The sequence below is a fragment of the Lissotriton vulgaris genome, chromosome 11 (genome assembly GCF_964263255.1).
Source record: "Lissotriton vulgaris chromosome 11, aLisVul1.2, whole genome shotgun sequence".
Classification (NCBI taxonomy): domain Eukaryota; kingdom Metazoa; phylum Chordata; class Amphibia; order Caudata; family Salamandridae; genus Lissotriton; species Lissotriton vulgaris.
Genome location: NC_141699.1, coordinates 1,087,200,023 through 1,087,221,252, shown reverse-complemented (window position 1 = coordinate 1,087,221,252; position 21,230 = coordinate 1,087,200,023). Strand labels below are relative to the sequence as shown.

At 39.0% G+C, this 21,230-nt stretch overlaps 1 protein-coding gene across 1 annotated transcript in view; it reads left to right on the top strand.

Annotated features, from left to right (window-relative positions):
* LOC147684192 (receptor-type tyrosine-protein phosphatase eta-like) overlaps positions 1 to 11,996 on the top strand; it is a 134,252-nt gene extending 122,256 nt beyond the window's left edge. Inside the window, exon 12 of the mRNA XM_086942605.1 lies at positions 10,008 to 11,996. Coding sequence (XP_086798731.1) covers positions 10,008 to 10,082 — 75 coding nt within the window. The 3' untranslated portion in view covers positions 10,083 to 11,996. The remainder of the gene's footprint in view (positions 1 to 10,007) is intronic.
* The last annotated feature ends 9,234 nt before the right edge of the window (positions 11,997 to 21,230 follow it).

Here is a 21,230-nt window from a genome sequence, read left to right as displayed (position 1 = left end):
GGTTTATATAGCGCGCGGCTACTCAGGCAGAGTGTCCCGGCGCTGTGCAGATCTGTAGAGAGACGTAGAGCAGAAAACAGGCGCACTGGAGGCTGAAAAGCCAGGTCTTTAGGCCTTTCCTGAAGGACAGAAGGTTGTCAGTTTTCCTCAACGAGAGGGGGAGCTTGTTCCAAAGCTGCGGGGCACAGGCTCTGTAGGAGCGACCTCCAATGCGTGAATGCTTTACAGATGGAACGACAGCAAGGGCTTGTGTAGCTGAACGAAGCGATCTGGTAGGATGGTAGAACTGAACATGTTTTCTGAGGTAAGCTGCACCGGTACCGTGTAAGGACTTAAAGGTCAAGGTCAAAGTCTTGAAGATGATACGTTTCCTTACCGGAAGCCAGTGGAGTGCCTGAAGGAGGGACGAGGTATGAGATCTGCGGCTTAATCCGAAAATGGCCCTTGCAGCGGAGTTTTGGACTGACTGTAAGCGAGATAGGAGGTATTCTGGGAGCCCTAAATAAAGCACATTGGCATAGTCAAGCCTGGATCCAATCATTGCTTGAACAGTGATTCTCCTGTGAGCCTGAGACAATAGAGGAAGAAATTTCCTAAGTATACGTAGTAGGCCAAAGCATTGGCCGACTAAAGCAAGGATCTGGGGTTTGAAGGTAAGACCATTGTCAAGTTTGACACCCAGGTTCTTAGCGACCGCAGTAGGAGAGGAAGGAGGATGCATATCTGCCGGCCACCAAGATTTCCATTGAGTATCAGGAGAGCAGCCAAAAAATATAATTTCAGACTTGTCTGAATTACATTTAAGCTGGTTCAACTGAAACCAGGAAAAGACTGCCTCTAAGCAACTTTTAATAGAGTCACCCGCGAAATCAGAGTTCTTGTCACAGGTAAAAAGCAGCTGCGTATCGTCCGCATAGGACACGATACGCGCGCCAAAGGTCTCCACTAGTTCCAAGGGGGAGAGGTAAACGTTAAATAAAGTGGGACTAAGAACTGATCCCTGTGGCACTCCCACATCAAGAGATGGAACTGTTGCTGAAAAAGGGGGTGACCAGATCAATTGTTGGCGTTCGGAGAGAAAGGACTTAAGCCAATTGAGCACCGTCCCTCTAGTCCCGATCTCCTGAAGTCTAGAAAGGAGCCGGTTGTGAGGGACGGTGTCAAAGGCCGCTGAGAGGTCTAATAGTACCAGCATTGCCTTTCCTCCGCGATCAGTCACTCCCTTTATGGTCTCCGTTACCTCCAGTAATGCTGTTTCTGTACTGAGGTTAGAGCGGAAGCCTGACTGCGTCTGATGGAGAATGTCATGGGCCTCTAAGAATTGTGACAAGGTGGAATGTACATGCTTTTCGGCGAGTTTGGCGAGGGCAGGAAGCAGAGATATAGGCCTGTAATTAGAGTGCTCCAACGGGTTCAAGTTAGATTTTTTTATGAGAGGGATGACATGAGCCTTTTTCCAGGCCTTTGGGACCTCACCCGAGATAAAGGAGGCATAAGGAGAGGATTAATCAGAGAATTGAGAACGGGGGCCATTTTTGAGAGGATTTTGGCGGGGCAAGGATCTGAGGGGGAGCCCGATGTCAGTTTTAGCAACAGGTCAAGCGAGGCCTCCAACAACAGGGGAGGAAAATCAGACAGAATATGGGTGCCCTGTGATGTGTTCAAAGTAAAGAAAGAGGGAACAGGATCGATGGCGGGGGCAACAGGTGGAAAAGATGCCTGGATGTTCAGAATTTTATTGTAAAAAAAGCTAGCCAACTGATTGACCCAGAGTTCAGAGGGAGAGAATTTGGGGTTTAGAGCAAGGGGGGAGGTGAATTCCCTAACGATATTAAATATTTCCTTGCTGATGTTACAGGCTGAGTCAATTCTTTTAGCGAAAAAAGCCTTTTTCGCTAATGTAATTTCTTTGTGATAGGCCTTAATAAGATTTTTAAACCTTATTTTTAACAGGACATCATAATTTTTGCGCCATAACCGTTCGGCTTTCTTGCAATTTTTCCTAGTCTCATGAAGTTCGGTGGTAAACCAGGGGGCTGAGATACGTTGGGACTTTGAGGATCTGGTAGGCATGGGTGCCAATTCATCAAAACGTTGAACGAGCCAGGACTGAAAGCTAGAGAGGTCCTGTTCAAGGTTACCAGTCCGTGGGCATGGATAAAGTGCTAAGGACTTCTCCAGCATGTCAGTGGTGACACGATGGAATGGTCGAAATGCCTTCGATTGAGTGCTATTTTCCGTGCAGGAGACTTTAGAGGGACCCACAATATCAAAATTTAATAGGAGGTGGTCTGACCATATCACCGGAAGTGGTGGATAGGGTTGAATAGACAGAGAAGAAAAAACTTGGTCTAACAGATGACCTTTGTTATGTGTAGCTGCAAAGAAATACGGTAAAAGATTAAACATGCTAGTGGTGTCATTTAATTTAACAGAGTCACTGGACTCAGGTTCGTCCATGTGGATATTAAAATCTCCGAGAAGAAGAAGATGCTTATATTTTGTTGCAAGAGGGGATAAGGTTTGGTGAAGTTTATCACAAAATGGGCCCAGGTGGCCTGGTGGGCGATAGACTAAAAGGCCAGCACAGGAATGCTGCAGGGAGAAAGATAGGCAGAAGCCTAATAAATCAACCCCCGGAATGTTGTCGATTTCAAGTACAGAGCAGGTGTAACGTTTGTCTACTATCATTGCCACCCCTCCTCCTCTACCCAGTTCTCGGTCTTTCCTGACTATATAATAGTTAGGGGGAAGGGCAATAGCGATATCAGGACTGGAGGAGTCGCCTAACCATGTCTCCGTAAGAAAAAGACATGACGGCTTCTGTTCTGAAAGTAGGTTGAAAAGGTCTAGAGCATGCTTACAGAGAGATCGAGTGTTTAAAAGCATGCATGGATACACGGGGGCCTTCACAGAAGTCTCTTCGGTAGTGTCGTTTAAGCCCAGAGTAATTGGTGAAAGAAGCGAAGTAGAAGAAGACCATGCACAAGTCTCACAGACATGCCTATCCTTAACAGGGTCACATAGATGTTTAATGCAGCCCAAGTAAGAGGTGTTCCCCAGTCTAAGTAGAGTATCACGATCGAAGGAAATTACCCTCTCCTCAGTGCAGTTAAAATGAGCGCGGTCTACTGCCGTGCCGGGCGCCTCCGGGACGCGGACAGGCGCAGACGGGCTTACCTCAGGCGCACCCAAGATTTTTGTCTCTTAATAACTTTGCACCCATTGTGGAATGTCCACAAAACTTTGCAGCCCCTTCGAGAAAGAATTTGGGAGTACCACAGTACTCCTACATATATAGAAAGTTATAATATTTTGCTCTACCTATTATCACTTTCCTAAAGAGGTAATTGTTAGGGCAAAAATGCAAAATAAATATTTGCCTACATCGGAAGGCATAATGCAGGAAAAGTTTACCTAAAAACAACATGGCTGTCTTTAACTTTTGGAAAGCCAATGATTACATAGTCAGCTAATTACTTGAAATAACTATGTACCTCCGAACCCTAATTACCCCCACAGTTCGGCAAAATACAGCAAAAAGAGATATCACTAACTTTAAATATATTAATACTTAATAAATATTTACATTACTTACCAATACTACACAAAATGAACGTCGGGTACCATAATATCTCATCTGGATAAATTTAAATAAAATAACACTCATTGCTTTGGAACAAAGCAAAAGTGATAAAAGATATCACTAAAATTGAAGACATTAAAACTTAAAAAAATAATTATATTACTTACCTGCACTAGAGAAAATAAATATCCACGCAACATAATATTTATTCCTGTTAAATATAAACAAAATACCACTCACAGGTGTGGCAAAATGGAAAATGTTAAACTGTATGTCAAATACATTGGATTTTAGGCACATTTTTGGACTCGACTTTTTAGTGAATTAAAGTGCTGGAATAAGTGCGGTAACATTTGCTGACATTCCTAAGAATTGTGCAAAGTGTTTAAAAGGAAACCTTTAAAAATAATGCATATGTGGATAATCTTTGAAAAAATTGAAAAAAGTAATCTAATACATTTTAAATAATGTGGGAATAAGTTATTATCAATAGTAAAAGTTAATAGCTAACTATATGTTTTACCCTGACTCTCAAGTCAACAAACCACTGGTTGTACAATTATGCAAATTACAACTACATGGCTGACTGTTTCCTTTGGCAAACACAGCCATCTGCCTATCACATCATCCCTTCCAATCCCCATATATTGTACCATACCATCAACTGTACATGGTGTACTATAGCACAGGGATCTCCAAACTTTTCAGTGGTCAGAGCTACTTAAAATAAATGAAAATCACCCTCAAACCCAGTTTAGTCAAATTTAACCCTTATGTTAATAGAGCTAAAGACTAGGGTTTGAGCACATTACTTTAAGTAGGAGAACTATGAAAGGGCTGCCATGTGTGCCAGTTAGAGAGTGGTCTTTGGGGATGTATGAGCAGGTGTTTCTATGAATTGGATACATGTGTATAGGTGAATGAAAATCAGCGTTATATGTACTTGTGGAACAGGACGTATATTTCGCCATATGTGGCACTGTTACATGTATAACTCAAACATACAACCATTGTTTTAAATGGGACAAATCTAAAGTGTGGATAAACGTTCTGCAAAAAAGTTCATAATATGGAAAAAAATTCAGCAATTTAAATTTCTTTCACTTTAAAAAAAAATGTTTTCAGTTATAAATATGGCACTGTATCTACCAGGCACTGGGAGCAAACTGCCTGCTGTGTGTAAATGAGACACTTTAAGATGGTAGAAATTTAAACTGAAGAGTAAGCTTCATGTTCATATGGATTCCGTAAAACTCAGCACTTAAGTTTTCTCCAATTTCAAAGTGTCTCATTTACAAACAGCAGGCATTATACACCCAGTGAGCTGTAGACATGGTGCCATATTTATAAGAGACACATATATTGCCATTTGTTTAAATAGGAGGAATTTAAAGTGAAAAAACATGCATTTAAATTATTTTTTTTATTCTTTTACCTTTCCCATAGACTACTGCATTCTCTAAGCAATTTATTACCACTACTCTTCGGTAGTTGGTAAATTATTAATGTTTTGTGACCAGAATTTGCTTGCAAAACATTAATACATACCATTTGGATTTAGTATTTGGAAGAGATGCCCATTCCAAATACGGAATCAGTATTTGGTCGCAAACCAAAATTGTGATAACTAGGATATTACTCCAATAGATCTCCTATATGGGATCTCCCTGCTGCTCCTGGTTGGGTAAACGATGTACTGGTAATCCCACTAAGAAATGCCGGAATTTCAACATAGGGTGGCCTGTTTGTGGAAGGCACTATGCTTTCTTGGGAACATCTAGCGAGCAAGGTGGGCCCTAACTTCTCCAGATTGAAGTATCTGCAAATATCAAGTTGGGCTCAAGCACAGTCAGCTAGAACCCCCCGTTGTTATAACACGCCTCTAGGGGGAGGCAGTCAACTGGAATCTTTTTTGCTTGATAAACCATCAGTATCTAAAGAAGTTTCCCTATGGTACAACCTAATCTTGGAAGAGATTGACGGGGAATTCCATCTCCCAGACCTACTGTGGGGTTCTTTGATGCCTTCCCTGAACTTGAACGATCTATGGCTAATGTCCTGAATTGTCTTGTGGGATCTAGTCAAACCAGCCTGGCTCCGCAGGAAACAACTTTTTTCCCTCCATAGTGCCTACTACTCTCCTAAGAGGTTGTCTAAATTTTCAACAGGGGTCCCGGTGGCATGCGCCAGGTGTGGTCTAGTGGCGGCCTCTGACGCGCACATGTTCTACGATTGTCCACACCTGACGTCTTTCTGGGATTCAATAAGTAACAAACTTACATCTTCCATTGGCTTTACAGTGGTTATAGACCTTCGGCTAGTAATCTTCGGTGTAGTGGATCAGAAGCGAAGTCCTGCAAAAAACCTCTTGTTTTACTCTATCTTGGTGGCCCACAGAGAAATTTGTAAGCGATGGAAAGAGGCTTCTCCTCCTTCTTTACATGACTGGTGTACCTCAATGCTCCAAATATCAAAATTAGATCTCGCCAGGGCTGGGAAACCAGATAAAAGAGCTTTTTGGCATTTACTTGATTGGTCCCACTAGTCGTACTGTTTTTTTTTCCCCCCAGGTCCGATGATTACGAAGCCATGATATATTCTCCCTGCTAAACAACTTCACCTTTTTTCTTGGCTTAATGGTGGATATAAGCAATGGTCGTAATTGGCTTATGGTTAGTATGTAACAAGGTGCCAGGATTGGCATGGCGAATGACATAGCTGTAGGGTCATGGCAGTCCCATTCACCGTTTGTACCCTTACCAGTCTTTGACTGAGTCAGCATGCCAGCACCACGATATGCCTTTCTTCCTTGTTCAGAGGTTTAGCAGATCACAACCATGGTGGAGATGAGGACAAAAAAAATAATAATAATAAATTGTGATAACATGCTTCCCAATCACAGTTTGGGTTTGATACATACCTAAATGCTTTTTTGTGGTTGCAAATGGTAGGATTTTTCAAATCAGCCCATTTGCAACCAGAATAAATCTTGATAAGAGTGGACGTTCTGATGTCCTTTTCATTCTTTCCATCAACATCAGGTAGGGTTTACCAGTTACAACCAGAGAAAATAACGACCTTCACACCCTGGGAGAAAAACATTTTATTTTTGCTGAACATATTTCCATTTTGGGAGTTTGTATCAGTGCACAGCCTCCTACAAGATGGCTTCCATGCACCAAACTTTCAAATCTTTACTGGAGCCATGAAGCTGGCAGCTCTTGCGAATGCACATAAATCACTGCTGAACCAGAGATGATCCCTAAATTTGGCAGTCCCCTGTCTGTCAAGATGGTACATCTAATGTCCTCCACCACTATGACGGACAGAGGTAAAACAGCCATACTATAAAATAGGCCTCCCGTGTGCAAGGGCGTCCTAATACCACAGTTAATGATTTAGTGTTACCCACATGGGTCATGCTGAACATTGAGTTTACATGAAAGAATGCTGAATTTGTAGAAAAATTGTTTGGATAAAAATCTGTTTGGAATGAAATACTGTTAATGCATACCACATACTGAAACATTTCTTCCGAATTGTATGTCCGCTTTAACAAGATCACCTTGTACAACTTTAGAAGTCTTTTGGCGAATGGCAGAAAATGCATTTATTCAAAAATGTGTTTGATGTGACTTATACGAGCAGTACCAACAAGTCCTATGACACAGTAATCACATTTCATCTAGCCTGTAATTTCATAAAATGTAGAGGAAAACAGGATCTGAAAAGTTGGATAGTATTCCATAGATTTGGATCCGGTTTCTGTCAATATAGCAATTTCTTTACATTTTTCTTCACAATTTGTTCTCAGTTTTATAAAGAAGTGCATGCTTTAAAAGAAGTGCTTCATTTTAGAATATTGCATAGTTCATCAGTAAAAGAATTTTCCCACAATCATGCATGTTCTTTGGGAGAAGTGGGTGATTTCTGGCAATACTGTAAAAATAGGGAAAATGATGTGTGGTGCCTACACGAAATAAAAAGCCTCCCTTCATGGTGGTAAGTTGAAATGTATTATCATGTGGCAAGATAGCTGAAGAGAATTCCATTAGTGAATATGGTAAAGAAAAAAGGAGCAAAAGAGATGAAAGTTTCAGGGGTCCTTTTAGAGTTTGGCAGATTAGGAGAACTGTTGCTAATTTGTGTTTTTTCTACCCCACCAAACTTGCAGTTCCTCTTCCTTATTTTAGATGTGGAGTCTATAGTAAATGATCATCAATAGTCATCACCAGTACTGTTGACGCTTAGTCAAAGATGGCAGCTTTGTTATGAAAATGTTTCATGCCTCAAAAAGGCCCCCCCTATCAAGGGCCATCTTCCCAATGCATACATTTGGAGTCCAGGTTCACTGCACAAGGCATGGTAGGCCCAAGCACAAAAAATAACAATGGTACCCGAACACTGGCAGAAGGATTCCTGCATACCAGAACCATTGTTTGGTTTCGTGGTTCGTGAAAAACAAATATGAAATTCCAGAGGGTCACTGTAAGGTGAATTGCACTTTGGGGTACATACATTAGTATTCCAATTTACTGCTTCATGTAGTACAAAAATGCAATTAAGCAGACTCTGGGCAGAGAGCTCTACCTCCTCCATCTTATATGTGTGACGACCTTAGCCATGGTGGCTGAGGTCTCTGCTCATATATACTTCCATTTTTATTGTGCATGTGGAAGAATCTGGGGTAGTTGTGGGAAAATTTAAATTAATTATGATACAATTGGTGAGTTTAAATGAAAGTTAAGGAGAGTTTAGGGAGGGTTATGCAAATTCTAAATGCACACTGACATAGGATTAGGACCATTGAAATTCACAATATACACTTAAAAAGTTACTCCAGCTAGCAAAGGCTCCAAACAGGTATAAATGTACTCCAGCCTAGGTTTAGTCTAGATTTAGTACTTGTCCAGCAAATTCTCATCTCATTTAGAGATAGGCAGATCATACTCTTTCCTTGGGCAAAGCCTAATTTGAATCTGTAGACAGAAAATGTACTATAATAGCTCGACAGAGAAGAGGCCTTTGAATAAAAGCGATCATGCAATCCGCTATAGTCAGAGAAGATGATGTAATGTTTTTTCCTGGCCCATCAAAGTTAAGCAATTGACCCCCACCCTCTGGGAAAATTCACCCTGGATCTGGGCTGGTGGTCATTAGTTTTTATTTCTGAAAACAGATGTTAAACGTTTGGTATATGACCACCAAAACTGAGGTGGCCATGCACCAAACTTTTTGTACCTAGAAGGGAACCACAGTGACAGCAGATCCTTTCACGGTACAGTGATGACTGTTTAGCCGACAGTCTCTTTAAGTTTAAGGGCTGGACTACCATCTGCTTGGTTGACTTAATGTCGGTATTCCATCCATCAAAATCAGGCCCTAAGTCAAACACAATACATGGCCATCCACCACAACTGCAGCACTCTGCTATAAAAAGTTGTGAAACAATAAGTATACAAAACAATGATGGATAGAATGCTTGAGGTAATCTCAGCCACTGGTAATCACTCAGGACTGCATCCCAATCCATTGTTATTTTGTGCAATATGCCACCTCAGTTACATACTAATCAGTCTTGACCCCGCTCCAAGTGAACAGTCTATCCCAAACTGCCAAGCCAGGTTGTGTCTGAACCCAAACACAAGCAACCAAGGACACGTTTCACCCTAGTTAGGGGCTAATCTGCCGGGTACAACTTGGTCCAGTGACACCGTGTGCATGGGACCCACATCTGGGCATACCCGTCCCACTTAGAGTGACACAATAAGTACACAAAACAGTGATGGATGGAATTCTTGAATTATTCTCAGCCACTGGTAATCACGTGGGCCACACCCTAATCCATCATTATTTTTTCACACCATGCAACCTTACTTTGGACCCAGCTAAATAAAAAAAATCATTCTTGACCCTGCTGCAATTGAAACAGTCCTGCCTAAACCGCCAAGCCAGGCAATCCCTAAGCCGGAACACGAGCAACTCCATACCAATTTCGCCCTAGTTATGGGCTCATCAGCAGGTTCCAGTGATACAGTGTGCACTGAACTCAATCTGGGCATACCCGTCTCACCTAGGGCAACATAATAAGTAAATAAAACAGTGATGGATGGAATGCTTGAATTGCTCACCACTAGTAATCACACAGGCCACATACCAATCCATTGTTATACTGCACATCATGCCACCTCAGTTTGAACCCAGTTATATGCAAATCAGTCTTTGCCCTGCTCCAATAGGAACAGTCCAGCTGCACTGCTAAACTAGACTGCTTATACACTGTGTGCCTACATTACTAGCAACCTCAAACCCTAAGTCTCAGTCCAGCTCTTGTTATTTCTCCTCCTGGGTGAATGGCCTTGAACACTAGCAACTCGATATTTCCCTCAGGTCAAAATTTAAATTCTCTTCTTTCTTTCAGTTGAACCAGTGGATACAAGACCATTTTCCAGAAGAGGAATTCATTTTGCTGTGGAACAAAGAGATTAAGAGCTAGCAGGAATCATCATATGGATGGACATCAAAATATGCTGGACTAATCTCATGGCTAAGCAGTATCACTCTGTTTCATTGTAATGTACAAATGTATCCAGTGGATTCCATTTTAATCTAGTGGAACTGCAGAGTTAGACAGAGATTATGAAAAGGAACCCAGTGGAAATACTCTCTGTTAAAAAAAAGGCTATACCATGAAACAGGGGGCATTGCTGTAAATCATCGCGCTCACAGTGGAGGTTACCATGATGTGATTGTTGACATTGTGCATTAGTACGGCACTGACCATGGAGAAGCATGCATTACCCACAAAACCCGTAACACAGATCAGGAAGTTGAAACCTATCTGTATGTTCACAAAATGTATTAAAAATAAACAGTAGGGTGTAAAGTGATACTAAAGGTGCAGACGCTCACTAAATGCACCCCACTGCATTTGTGAAGATGCCAGATAGATACAAATGTGGTAGTTAGAACATAATGAAACATGACTTTGCATGAAATTTGATTTCTTTCTATATTAAGTAAAATAAGGCAAGGTCTGGGATATGTAAAAACCTTATCACATTGACCATCCAAACAAAATAGACATGATTTCAAAGGGTCATACTAGCTTATAATCATCCCAAATCTTTTACATAAATTTTCCTCTAAGTTTAATGTGTTCTTCACTTTTAAGTTCCAAGGAGCTCTTAAAGGTGGGGTTCTGTCATGCCACTGACTGAAAACTGATGATCCAGGAATCATTGAAGAAAAAACATAAAATCATTATTTTGAATCATAGCTAAGGTTTTAGTGTGGCTGCACAGAGGGGCAAACACGGATCCAAATAAATAGACAGTCCCAACGCTAAGCCTATATATTCATACGTCTCGGCTGACCATTTGGACAACAACTCTATGAGGTGGGGGAGATTAGTGATAAACTGCTGGTGTGGTGTTCGACAACATGTAAGACTCAGAAATGGTAAAATAATGATCCTAACTCTGGAAACCTACTTACAAAATGCCAACAAATTGAGACTATGTTTTATGAAGATTTTTCTATCATTTATAGAGAAGAATCAAATTCCCCTGACTGTGACATTGCTGAATTTTTGGTTACGGTCTAAATCACGCCACTTATGGTCAAAGCAGTTGAAAATCTTATCCGCCCTATGGATCTGGATGAACTTGAAGCTGTTATCATGTCCCTTTCTAAATGCAAATCTGCAGACGAGGACAGATTTCCATCAAAGTGGCATCAATCTCTGTTGCCTCAGCTAATTATTTCCTTATTAGATCTTGTTAATCAAATTTTGAAAGAGAATAGTATCCCGCCCTCTTTCCGGGCTCATTTCACCCAATTACTCTGCTAAATGCAGAATATAAATCGTAATAAACACATATCATTAAGAACGGTAGGCTAATATTAAGTCTAATAAATGATGACCAGAATGGATTTATGCTCACCCGCCAGCTATATTTTATTAAACATTTCTTAGAGGAACCCATATACTACTTTTCAACAAACTATAATTCTGCAACAATATTGTTAATTGACACCCAAAAAGTGTTCGACCTGGTGACCTGGAAATATTCCACACCAGATCATCAAGGCAACAGCCACCATATATGAGAGGCCATCTGTTTCTCTAGGTTTGAATGGTTGAGCTTTGAATCCAATAAAGATTACTTGAAGTACCAAACAGGGTTAGCCACTTTCACCCATGCCTTTTGTGGTGCTTCTGGAACCACTTGGATGTCTTTTAAGGGACAATTAGTGGATTAAAGCAGCAATTCTTGGGGCTCCCAATTCAACTTATACACTGATTAGCTGGCATTGTTCCTTTAATCAGAAATAAGCATCTATAATGAATTATTTGATTTATTTCCCTGCTTCTCTGTTATCTCTGTATACAAAACAGAAATCTGACTTTTTACCACTACTTTCAATTATTACTGCATTATTTACAGGCATCTTATAAAAAGTCATTAATGTATTTAGGGATCAGAGTGTATAAGAACTATGATAAACTATATCAATTGAATTACTCCCCTCTTATTTGTAAGATTAAAGTTATACTGAAAAGGTGGGATAAGGTGGGAATTCTATTATTGGAAAAGTGGCAATGAAATCAATGCAGACACTACCCCTTTTAAATGTTCTTTTTTCAGCAGTCCCAAACTCCTTAATGACTATATTTAAATTCATAATTATAATAAATTATAATAAATTCACAAATTAATAGTTTATTATGGAATAAACATCAATCTCAGATAAGCATGCTAAACCTAAATTTGACTAGTAAAGAAGGAGCACTATCCCTTCAATTGGAAGATGTATTATTTAGCAGCCTTCCTGAGATTAAACCCTAGAATGTATAACTTGAATACTTTCAAAGCTTTTGATAACTTCTTCTTAGACTATTCCAACACTAAGTCCATATTTTCCTAACTCTCTGTTGAGAAAATTTGAACTGGGCATCCCCACAACATATAATCCCAAGTACCGACTTCTTAATGGTACCTAGAATACATAGTACTATTCTCAGTTGCCATTTTGTGAATTTAGCAGCATTTTTAATTGATACACAGATTGTGCATATGATGATTTAGTTTTCTGGTCAGATTCCTATAGCTTTATATTCAACCCAGAATGATAGATGTTCCTAAATTTATCATAATTGGGTGGAATTATAAGTAGTCTCCTTTATACAAGTGAAATAGATTCCTTCTGGAGAAATCCTCATAGAGCAACATTAAACAGAGATGAGTCATTTTATTGATGAAGCAAAGAAACTACGAAACTGTAAATACTTGAATAATCTACAACAAAAAGTATTATTATTATCAATCTCTGGTGGTTTCATGAGGGGATAGAATCTTCATGGTCAAAAATCTGCTTTAATTCCCATAAATCTTTACTTTTTCCATTCTGATATTTCCTAACTCAGATCAAACTGGTTACCCTGGATTGAATTTCAGTGGTGAATTTCTCCTTTCACCTATTAATTAATATCCCTTCTTGAGTAGCTCAATTATGTTTGTAGCCTGAAATTTTGAAAAATGTACCACAAATTTTAAATACCTTAGACAAATAGTTTTGATCTGCTTGTAACCAAAGGGCAAAATCATAAGCATAATGCAATCATTGATATGTTCCTTCTAAATTTAGAGTTGGATGCACTGTAGTATCTCTACATATTAACCTGGACAATGCTTCAATAAAAGCACAACAGTGAATTGAGATAGTGGACAATCCTTTGTTGTCCCATGTTCAATTTGCACTTTTTCAACAGAATGCCCTTCAGCATTGAAAACATTCTTAGCTCCTTCACTAAGTGCTCTCAACCATCCTGTAAATTTAACTGGGAGTTTTATTTTTTCCTCCGACTATTTCCTTTGACTTTACCGCAGTGAAGAACCAGACTGATAATGGATATGATTCTGTCTCAGTGTAGTTTACTGCTTCCAAGAGATAATGGATATTAGTTTTCAAAAGTTTACCTGATATAAACCCCATTTGGTTCCAAAGAATTAAGTGATGAATAAAGATGGTCAACAATTTGCAAAAATGTTCATCAAACGTTTGTAGTCAGTCTTTCATAGACTGATTCCTAAGTGTTTTTCCAATTTGTTTTTAATGGTCAGTTCCCCATTTCAATGTGAGAGGAAGTGGAATCGCTTCATCCATAAATGTAAATACCATTCTCAGTTGAGGTACAAGCAAATAGGAACATATTGTTTAAATGCCATCTGGTAGACAATTAGACATGGGTGCCATCCCAGTGGGAAGAGATTTTAGAATCTCATCATGTGAGAAGTGTGCAACGATATTTTCTGTTTAATTGTACTTAGCATTCTTCATTTGCATTGTTCAAAAACTGAACTGCTTAGTTGTATTATGAAGGACTTTATGATTCTGTGTTAATTTTTTCATAAAACTACAGAAAGACGAAGGCAATCTGTTCAGAATTATTCTTACCCAGGCCAGATATAGTATGGTCTTTTATCTTTTTAACATGATTAGAAATAAATTTGTTTTTTACTTTCCAAGGAAAATATTAACCTATTTTATTATCTTTTTCCTATGTCTGTTGATCATCATTGTATTTTAATAATTTTTGATCTATACTAATTCTCTTGACTTTTTCCAAATAAAACTTCTAATATGTTTTAATTGGTTAGTCTTTTGGCCACATTAAACTAGGCACTTATTACTGCGCTTATTTTGTCTTGTAGTAGCTGAACTTCAGTTTCCCATTGACCCACAGCCTTGTTTATGAATACTCTTCGCTAAAATGCTTTAAAACTACCATTTAATTGAAAATGAATACTCCTGTAAACTTCTTTGAACCGCTAGTAATTTTAAATCAGTTGCCAAGAATATTCTACTCAAATTCAAAGATCAGGAGCTGCACTCTTATTCAAAACATACCGGATTGTGATCTAATCATAACAAATGATACATGCTTGAAGATTTAGAGCCTAATTTTGTTCTTAGCGGATGGGTTACTCCGTCACAAAGGGTTCAGATATCTCATTTGCCAAAATATCAATCTAATAGGATGTAATGGGATTTATATTTCAGAAGACAGGATAGCCATCCCTGTTGTGACGGAGTAACCTGTGCACAAAGATCAGAATCAGGCTGTAAGACTTTGAGGTTGAGTGAACCTATGCATGCCTGACTATATATGGATCTCAGACAGAATATTGATTCCAACAATATCGAGGGACATATATTTTATGTAAAAAAAAATGATTACAAAAATATAGTTTCCTTATACTTATAATGGTAAGTACAGAAATATCAGACAAAATATTGTTTTAGACTAATATAATTTAAAAACATAAACAAATATTGTGTTTTATTATATTTAAAGTTTAAAATAGTAAATCTTAAATATTTTGATATATAACATTATAATGTAAATTAAATACATTTAAGTAACATTTAATGCTATGTATACATGTATACTAATATAAACATACACACATACATCTATATATGTGTGTATATTTATGCATACATCATAGGTTTCCAAACTTTTCTGCAATGAGAACAACTTTTGATCAGTGAAAATTGTTGAGTGTTACTGCAGGCCAAGTAATTTGTGCATAGTTACCCGGCACCCCCTCGGCCAGCTTCACTGACTTTATTTATTTATTTATTTATTTATTTCACTTCTAAAGCGCACTATCACCTCAGAGAGGCATCCTGGCGCTGACATACTTGTAGCAGGAAAAGGGGACAGCAGATAACAGGCTAGGAGATAGGGAAGAGTCAAGTTTTCAAATGCCTTCTAAATGCAAGAAGGCCAGAAGCCTGCCTGAGTTCGGTGGGAAGAGAATTCCAAAGCTTTGCCGCGGCCACGCTGAATGATCTACCTGCTGCTCTGGATCTCCGAAACCTCGGTATGGTTACCAACCTAGCAGAGGAGGAGCGTAGATTGCAGGCCGGCACATGCCATGAAAACTTCCTTTGTAAACAGGCGGGGCCTAACCCATGGAGTGCTTTAAAGATCAGGCAGACAGACTTAAATATCACCCTCTGCCTCACAGGGAGCCGGTGCAGCTGAGGCAGCACCCTGAAGAGGAAGATCTAGTTGGCCACCCAAGGCTAATTTTGCAGCTGCAGACTGGATTCTCTGAAGTCTATCCATGAGATAGTCTGGAGACTCCAATAGTAAGGCGTTGCAGTAGTCTAATCTACTGAGCACAGTACAACGCACAACCTCTATCCAACACGGGCTGTAACAGGGGAAAAACTTTTCTCAGGAGGCGAATGATGGTCAAGCAGCCAGCTATCACCCTTGAAATCTGTGTCTCCAGAGTAAGGTCGCTATTAAACCTCACGCCCAGATTCCGTACTACCTTCACCGGCTGCACCAGTGGAGAAAAAATCTACTGGTCAGAAGTTGCTGGGAAGAGAAGATTGTACCCTGGGCCTTGGGCTTTGGGCAATATAACACCTCGGTCTTTCCTGTGTTAAATTGCAAAGAGTTGGCTTTCAACCAGTCCGCAGTAGCTCACAGGCAGTTATGAAATTCTTCCAAGGAGGATGATTCGTTTCCCTTAAAGGAAAGAATCAACAGCCTAGTTAACAATTTTGATCTTAAATTGTTTGATGACCACTATTAAAGGCTTCATATAGATGTTAAATAATATTGGGCTAACAGCCGAGCCTTGAGGGACGCCATGCGAGATGGTAGAGAAGGGAGATTGAAAAGGAGGGAGGGCCACAGCTTGTTCCCTACCCTGGAGGAAGGACTCAAACCACCCAAGGGCACACCCTGCAACCCCTACCTCACTCAACCTGTCCAGCAGAATACAGTGGTTCACCGTATCGAAGGCGGCAGACAGGTCAAGCAGGATCAGAACCCCTGCCTCACCCCTGTCTGACCGCCAACGTAGCTCATCCAGCACGGTCACACAGCAGTGGAATAACCCCAGCAGCCAAGGGGTTAAACCTTATGTCCATGGAGCCCGATACTATGGCTCAAATATAATACTGTGGCTAGTAGTACTATGAAAGAGCTGCCATGTGTGTCAGTGAGAGCATGGTCTGTGGGGATGTATGAACATGTGTTTGACTTTAACCCCTCCTACGCTCTTGATGAGCTCAGCTCATCATGAGCCAAGGTTCTCATGTGCTCATGACGAGCTCAGCTCGTCATGACCGTTAGAACGCTCGCACGCTGGGGAAATTCCTCTGCTGTGCGAACGTTCTACCCAATTGGGTGTGGTCATGACGAGCTCAGCTCGTCATGAGCACCGGGGTGCTGTGCGCGCCCCCCCTCTCCCCAGCAGGACAGGAGAATGACCCCAGCAGCAAAGGGGTTAAACCTAATGTCCATGGAGTCCGTTCAAATGAACTATGGTTCAAATATAATACTGTGGCTAGGAGTACTATGAAAGAGCTGCCATGTGTGTCAGTGGGAGCATGGTCTGTGGGGATGTATGAACATGTGTGTGAATGAATGTATGTGTTGGGTAACTGAGAGCCTATGTTGTATGTACTTGTGGCACAGGACATACCTTTTGCCATATGCATCATTAAACGTTCAACACAAACATACAACCATTTTTTTTATGGGAAAAATTTTAATTGAAGAAAGATGTTTTGCAAAAAAATTCTGAAAAATGTTTTGCAAAAATGTTCATATTAAGGAACATTTTTATGCACTTTGAATTTCTCAAAATTAAAAAAATTCCCTATATTTTTCAACTAAATATGGCACATGCCTACCAGCTACTGGGAGCAAGATGCCCTCTGTGTAAATGTGATACTTTGAAATTGGAAAAAAAATGCAACTGAAAAGTTAACTTTATGTTCATGTGCATTACGTAAAAATCATAATTTTAAATTTCTTCCATGTCAAAGTGCCTTTACAAACTGCATGTATTTTACTCCCAGTGGCCTGTAGACATGGTGCCATATTTATAACAGTCATTTGTTTAAAAATGAAGAATTTAAAGTGAAGAAACATGATTAATAAAACATTGTAACTTAACTAGCTTCATTTAAAGTAAAATGACTGTATTTTTCAGTTATGAGTATGGCACAGTGTTTGCCAGCTCCTCGGAGCAAGATGAACTGCTGTTTGTAAATGGACACTATGAAAAGAGAGGACATTTAAATAATGATTTAACTTAATCATTAAGTAAACTCTTCATTTTAATTTTCTCTCATTTAAAAGAGACCAGAAATATAATTTTTCTCTCATGCTCCAATATTGAGTTGAGAATTACTTTCATTTAAGAGTTAAATACCTCAGTGCTCCCGTTGTGAACCTCTGTGACCCACACGAGTCATAAATCTGAGATTATCACTGTTAAAAACGAACTCATGGCTGGGAGCTACTCTGAAGATTCTGCAAGCTACTGGTAGTTCACGACTGACTGGTTGGAGACACCTGGTAGACATGTATATAATATAACACATATAAACAACATTAAAAAATATTATCTGGGAGTAATACATACACTATACTCACTCCAGTCTGTGCAATAGTAAGGATAGCTTCAGATGTCAGAGATGTAACATTTACTATGTCCACTCCAGTCTTTGCAACTGTAGGGAAAGTGTTGGACTCTGGAGGGCATAAATGTACTATACCCACTCCAGTCTGTGCAACAGTAGGTAAATCATTATACTACTGAAGGGTAAAATGTACTATTACCACTCCAATCCAAGCAACAGTAGAGAAAGTGTTGGACTCCGGAGGGGTGAACTTTACTTTTCACACTCCAGTCTGTGCAACAATAGGGAAAGTGTTGGGCTCCAGAGGTGTAAAATGTACTATTCCCAATTCAGTCTGTGCAACAGTAAGGAAAGTGTTGGGCTTAGGAAAAGCACAATATACTATTCCTGCTCCACTCTTTACAATAGTAGGAAAAGTAATGGACTTCAGAGGGGTTAAATTAACTATTCCAATTCCACTTTGTACAACAGTAGAGAAAGCATTGGGCTTTGGAGGGGTAACATTTACACTTCCCACTCCAGACTGTGCAACAGTAGGGAAAGCGTTGGACTCCAGAGGAGTAACATGTACTATCCCACTCCAGTCTGTGAAACAGTACAGAAAATGTTGGACTTTTGGAGAGGTTACGTTTACTAATCTCAATCTAGTCTGCGCAACAGTAGGGAGACCATTGGACTCTGAAGTGGTAAAACGTATTACTTCCACTCCAGTGTGTGCATCAGTAAGGTAATTGTTGCACTTCAGAGAGGGAACATTGACTATTCTCACTCCAGTATACACTACTACAACAGTAAGAAAAGTACTTCACTTCAAATACGTAACATATATGAAACATAACCCGATCAATTTATTTAACAATATTAATTACCTAAAAAAATATATATACACAATACAATTAAATAATTAGCATAATTATTAACTAATTCCAGAACATATTAATTAATATGTCACACTATACCACCACAAACCTATCAGCCCACACTTAAAATATAACTAAAAATATATATATGTAACACAATTAATATACTAACATACTTAATAGATAATTAAATACTAATTTATAAATGACAATTCAATCAATAAATATGAATCAATTAATTATTAATTATTAATCCCTTAATACTAATTTATCAATAATTTATTTCTCACCATATACCCTCAGAAATTCACCAACCCACACCCAGCAAATAATTAAAAATATATTATGATTACACACTTTACATTATTATTAATATTCAATTAAACAATCAATAATATTTTAATTATCAATTACTTATACCTAATTAACTTCCCACCCTACACCCCTACAAACCAAGCAACCCACAACAATAATATTAATTACTAACAAAATTTAATTTAAAACTAAAAACCACTTAACATTACAAACTTTATTTAAAAATATTATTTACATTTATACAAACAATAGCACACACAATACTATATAAACTAACGCACAAAGATATTTAAAAGCAATATTTGTACAACTATATTATTGAAAACAATATTTACAGCAACAATAATCTTTAAAATGATATCGCTTGCCAAAAACACTTATATTTCTCCATCACTCTGCAGACGTGCCTCCTGGCGTGTTCTTGGCTGGGCGATGAAGTCCCCTTCGCTGCTGAGGGTCCTTAGAGGCCACCTAACCCACCTGTTACATCCAGTAAGCCTTCTACCCTTTTCTTTTTTCAAGTTTTTTCCTGGGACTCTGTTCAACCGAGTCACAAGATGGCTGCCAACACTTCTTGGTTTAAAGTGTTGCCAGCCAATCAAATTTCAGGCACGAGATCGGGAAGGTTCGCGTATCCACCGCGGCCACAGTTGTATATCAGGGAAATCTTCAAATTTCTCAGGAACTACTAAACAGATTTACACCATTGAACAAAAAGAGAGCTCTCTGGACCAAGAGCTACCTTTCTGCCAAATTTGATGTAATTCTGTTCAGCAATTTGGACTGTAGCTGCGTCAACACTTTCCTATTGAAAAAAACATGGAGAAAAGGTGTTTTGGGACCCCCTTTTTTCTATGCGCCCGCTTGATGGATCACTCCAAACTGTTAAGGACAGCAGCTGACATGACCACCTCATTAGTTTGGAAAATTTCAGGGCGATTCTTCAAATGGTGCCAAAGTTATTAGCAAATTAAAAAACGCTTTTCCTATCTAAACTAGGTCCTAACTATACCTACCCCCGGCAACCGCCAGCAGGATATATATATATATATATATATATATATATATATATATATATATATATATATATATATATATATATATATATATATATTACCTACTGGCGGTCGCCAGTAGGTATATATAGTTAGGATTTTTTCTCTATGGGATTTTTGAAAATTCTATGTCTAATAACTTTGGCGTTTGTGGACGGAATTGGCTGAAATTTTCAGGAAAATTGAACATTTTGTTTCTGAGCAGCCCGTGACAATTTGGGGGGGTTTCATCAAGGGGGGGCCGAGAAAAAAGGGGGGTCCCAAAACGCGTTTTTCCCATGTTAATTTCCATAGGGCGGTTGGCCTCACTTTTAGCTCGAACGGCTGAATGGATTTGCACGAAACTTGGCAAAGTTGTAGGGACTGTTAGCCCGATGTGCCTTTGCTAGGTCTCAATATATGTGCTCCAGTGGATTTTGAGTAATTTAGGTTAAAAAAAAGATATTTATCTGGGCGGAGCCTAACCACACATCTGATCTGATTGGCTGTCAGCACTTCATCCAAGAAGTGTTGGCAGCCATCTTGGGACCAATATACATTTGAGATGTCATCAGTGATGTCATCAGTGATGTCACTGACCATGTCATGAATGATGTAATATGTGACATCATCAGCAGTGGATTGCGGGTGCGCGATATATAGTTAGTGCAACTAACTATATATGGAATTACAATGGTTTTGTGTGAGTAAAATAAGGTTTTGTAAATGCGAATTCCTAACTATATATGGTCTATAACCTATGGTTTTTTCAGTGAATATATATATATATATATATATATATATATATATATATATATATATATATATATATATATATATATATATATATATATATATATATATATATATATATATATATATATATATATATAGGAGCATTTAAGCGGCACACCCAAAACTGAAAGAATCTCCTTTTAATCCGATTTGCAGCCAGGGTTTCACAAATAGCGC